The sequence below is a fragment of the Rosa rugosa genome, chromosome 6 (genome assembly GCF_958449725.1).
Source record: "Rosa rugosa chromosome 6, drRosRugo1.1, whole genome shotgun sequence".
Classification (NCBI taxonomy): Eukaryota; Viridiplantae; Streptophyta; class Magnoliopsida; order Rosales; family Rosaceae; genus Rosa; species Rosa rugosa.
Genome location: NC_084825.1, coordinates 37295646 through 37299761, shown reverse-complemented (window position 1 = coordinate 37299761; position 4116 = coordinate 37295646). Strand labels below are relative to the sequence as shown.

The 4116-nt window shown below is 36.3% G+C and overlaps 1 protein-coding gene across 1 annotated transcript; it reads left to right on the top strand.

Moving 5' to 3' along the window:
• Window positions 1-3035: 3035 nt before the first annotated feature.
• LOC133714603 (uncharacterized) lies at window positions 3036-3814 on the top strand. The gene is made up of 4 exons (XM_062140753.1): window positions 3036-3133; window positions 3260-3329; window positions 3434-3532; window positions 3665-3814. The coding sequence occupies exons 1-4, from the start codon at window positions 3075-3077 to the stop codon at window positions 3761-3763; spliced, it is 327 nt and encodes a 108-aa protein (XP_061996737.1). The 5' UTR covers window positions 3036-3074; the 3' UTR covers window positions 3764-3814.
• The last annotated feature ends 302 nt before the right edge of the window (window positions 3815-4116 follow it).

Below are 4116 nucleotides of genomic sequence, written 5' to 3'. Positions count from 1 at the left end.
TTCTGGTAAGGGTTGATTAATTATTAGTGAAGCTTGTTTTTATTAATTCACATTCATGTTAGAAGCATGTTGTAATATTATTTATGCAACTGAAGCTTGTTTTTATTAATTCACATTCATGTTAGAAGCATGTTCTAATATTATTTATGCAACTGAAGCTTGTTTTTATTAATTCACATTCATGTTAGAAGCATGTTCTAATATTATTTATGCACTGATGGTTCTTTTTATATAGACGTCATTCGTATTGGGACCTGAATGCAAGAAGATGGTTTTAAAATCTGCTGGAACGAAATGGAGAGAATTTAAGTCAAGACTCACAACATTGTATGTGTTGCCATATTTGGATGCTCCTGAATCTTTACAATTTCCCCCCGATGACTATAGGTTTATAACTGTTGATGATTGGAATGTTTTTGTAAAGGAAAGGACAAGCGATTCATTTTTGGTAAGTTTACTGATCGCATTTTTAACTGTATTTCAGAAAGACTGATTGTATTTATGTGTGCTTATTTATGTAAATGAAATGCAGAAAATGCATGAGGAACAAAAGGCAAGGCGTCACAAAAATGTGTATGATCACCATATGTCGCGTAAGGGATACGCGGGATTGAGAGAAGAGCTGGTTAGTACAAGTGTCAGATATGTTTAATTGTAAGGCTACATCATATATCATTTTAATGTAAAACTGATAGAGCTTTTTTGATATATATATAGTCTAAAACTGTGCCAGAAGAGGAAATCGATAGAGCAACGCTTTGGGTCAAAGGACGCCAAACCAAACAAGGAACTTTTAAACATGATGTGATTAAAGATACTGCTGAAAAAATTGTATGTACCTTATACTTGTTTCATTTTGCTATTCTAGTTTGGTGTCATTATTGAATTTCTTAAATTTAACCTGAAACCTATATTGCATATGGTAGGAGACACTGAAACGTAAGGAACGCGATGGCGAACTGACCGTAAATGGAAGTACCGATGTGCTGACATTAGCTTTGGGGACTCCAGAGCACAGGGGCAGAGTTAGAGGCATAGGGGGTTATGTTTGTAACCCAAATGGATACTTCCACCTCCCAAAACGCAGAAAGGAGAGCGTTAATGAGTCAATGAGACAAAGTGTGAGGAAGATAATTGAAGAAGAGAAACAGAAGTTGGAGGATGAGTTGAGGGAGAAGATATATGCTGAAGAGAGAGAAAAGATAGTGGCCGAAGAGAGGGAAAAGATAGTTGCTGAAGAGAGGGAAAAGATAGCAGCCCATGAGAGGGAAAAGATAGCGGCTGAAGAGAGAGAAAATATAGCAGCCCATGAGAGGGAAAAGATAATGGCATCTGAAAAGGCATTCTTGCTTTCTAGGATTGAACAATTGGAAGCAAGAGTTGATGTAAGGAGCCATGAGGTAGTTACCACTGTTGGAGAAGCAAAAGTTGTAGTCAATGACCACACATCTGGGCAAGCAAGTTGTTCACATGCGGTAGATTCATGTCTCAAGGCTGCTAACAAACAAGACAATGTTGTGGAAGATGGTGCAATGACAAATCTGTTGGATGTGATGGAGAGACAGTTGCTGCAAAATCAGAGGAAGAAGACTTCAAAGGTCAAGAAGTCCAACATTGATTTTGAAGCAGCAATTGAAGAAGTTGCCCATGAAGATAATGCCGGAAAGAATCAGGTGCATGTTGATGGGGTGATAAATGATAATGAGGAAATGGAATCGGTGGATTTGACCTTGCTAGATAAAAGAACAAAGGTATATTTAGTTGCATTATTATTTACATATTGTTCTAGTTGTATGTACGTGTGATTCAATCCTTGATCAGTAATTTAGTGGCTAGGTTTCGATTATAGTATGTATGTTGAATTGTTTAGCAATCAAAATTTGTAGATTGACAACTCATGCTCAAAACTGATTGTTCTTTCATTGTTGCACAAGTTTCTGCATATCATTGTGTTCATATGATTATGTGTATTATTATTTACTTATTGTTGGTGTAGGTAAATCCTACTGAGAAGAAATGCAAGTTAGCATTGGGTTCAGCTGACCATATTGTTGCTCTTGCAACGGTTATGACAAGCGATGGTCCATTAGAAGTTTGTCATGGGACTCCATTGGGAGATGACAGATTACGTGTTTCTGTTTATGCTGCTTTGGAGGAAAAGGCTGTGATTCCATTTGTTGTAGAAGATGAGATTACGACAGTAAAGCAAGCTATGGGGAGCTGGGTAATGTGGCCGAAAAACCTGATCATATTTGATGAAAAGGTAAATATATTTGTATATGAACAGTGAGTTTTTATTTAGATAATGTGAGGTTTTTTCCATTGTTAACTGTCTTGTTTCTTCATTTAGAAAAAAGCAAGTGGTAAAGCAAGTAGGAAGCAGAAAAGGAATCAGTTTACGGAAGATGTAGAAGAAGAGTTTGACTTGCAGTCACTCGAATTAAGCTTGCCAGCCGCATTGCAGAAGTTATGTCAGTGGGGAAAAGAAGGATTCAAAGATAGGAAAGCTGTTTGCTTTTATAAAGAAGAGCGGGTATTTGGTATTAATGCTAAGAGCTATCTACTTGACTTGGATGTTAAGAGGCTTGCAAACATGGCAGAAGTAACAGGAACCCTTATAGTGTTGTACATGAGGTAAATTTATTTTTTTAACATGAAGTTCCATGATATTTATGTATGGTTGTCCCAAGTTCAGAACCTTTCTTGGTTATTAATTTATTAGTATGTGATGTATGCATGTTCCCTGTGCTTTAGGTACTTATATGATGTACTAAAAGAGTCTATGATGCTAGACATGGTTGGTTTCATTGACCCAGCATTGATTGGTGAGATAGGGTGTGGGAGTGCAACAACGAGGTCCCGAAGTATAAAACATCGCCTGATAAGTTCTTCTCCAAATCAGATTTTCTTGTTGCCTTACAATGCATCGTATGTGTGCTTAAACCAAACCTTTGTTATTCATATGATTGCCGCTTTTACATGCACATGGATATTTTCCTATAATGATTTGAATGAATTGTAGTGCTCATTGGATATTAACTGTGATTGATCCGGACAATGAGACTGTCTATTACATGGATCCATTAAAAAGACGCCTTGGGGGTAACGGAGAATGGAAAGATATTGTTGACACGTAAGTTGCTCGAAACTGAATTGTTCACTAGAAGTTTGTTCCACTATATATGCTGGTCCTTTCTATTGTTGGTCAGCTTAATTATATATTGTTGGTCTTTTCTAATGTTGGTCTGCTTATATATAGTGCCATATCAATGTTTAGAGGGGACCGCAACAAGAAAGGACGGGGTTCTATTCAATGGAAGAACATGGCAGTATGTGTTAAATATATTTATTTCCTTTTGAATAATAATTCAGTCAATAATTAGTATATATATGTATGTTGTTGATTGATGGTGCACGTTGTGTATTTTTTTAGGGTATTCCATCACAGCCAAACGACAAACAGTGCGGCTATTTTGTGATGAGATATATGAGGGACATCATATATGATACAAACTTGGGTTTTGCAGATAAGGTAACTCATGAAACTTTTCATTTTGAAAATGACAGAGTCTGCATGTTTGCTTTTAGTTTTCAAAGTAGTATTGTTTCAGTTTATCAAATGGCATGGCATGAGTTTAAATTTGTAATTTTTAAACTGTTACAGTGGGGTAGGAGAGCCAACCATGTTTATTGTCAAGTGGAAATTGATGAAGTGCGTAATGAGCTCGCAAGTTATGTGGTGAAGAACATCCTCAAGTTGTAGTCTGCAGTTGCTCATGGCCTAGAAGCTCAGAAGTGAAATAGGCTAGAAATGTGTTTTTGTGGTCTGAAGTGACAATTTAAAGTACATTTCTTCACTTATTTTGCTATTGGAGTAGCATATACAGATGCACGTGCTCCTTCTTTTGCTATTGGAGTAGCATATATAGATGTGCTCCTTATTTTGCATTGTCTAATCCATTTAGGTACAATTATGTGGATTATAACAATATTAGATAAAATTATATATTAATCTAATTACTGTTCATTTGGTAATTTCTGATTTCGGCGTGTCGTGTGAAAGCCTACATTTGGCTAATTTTCTGTCGTCTGAATTCAAAACAGACAATGCAATGC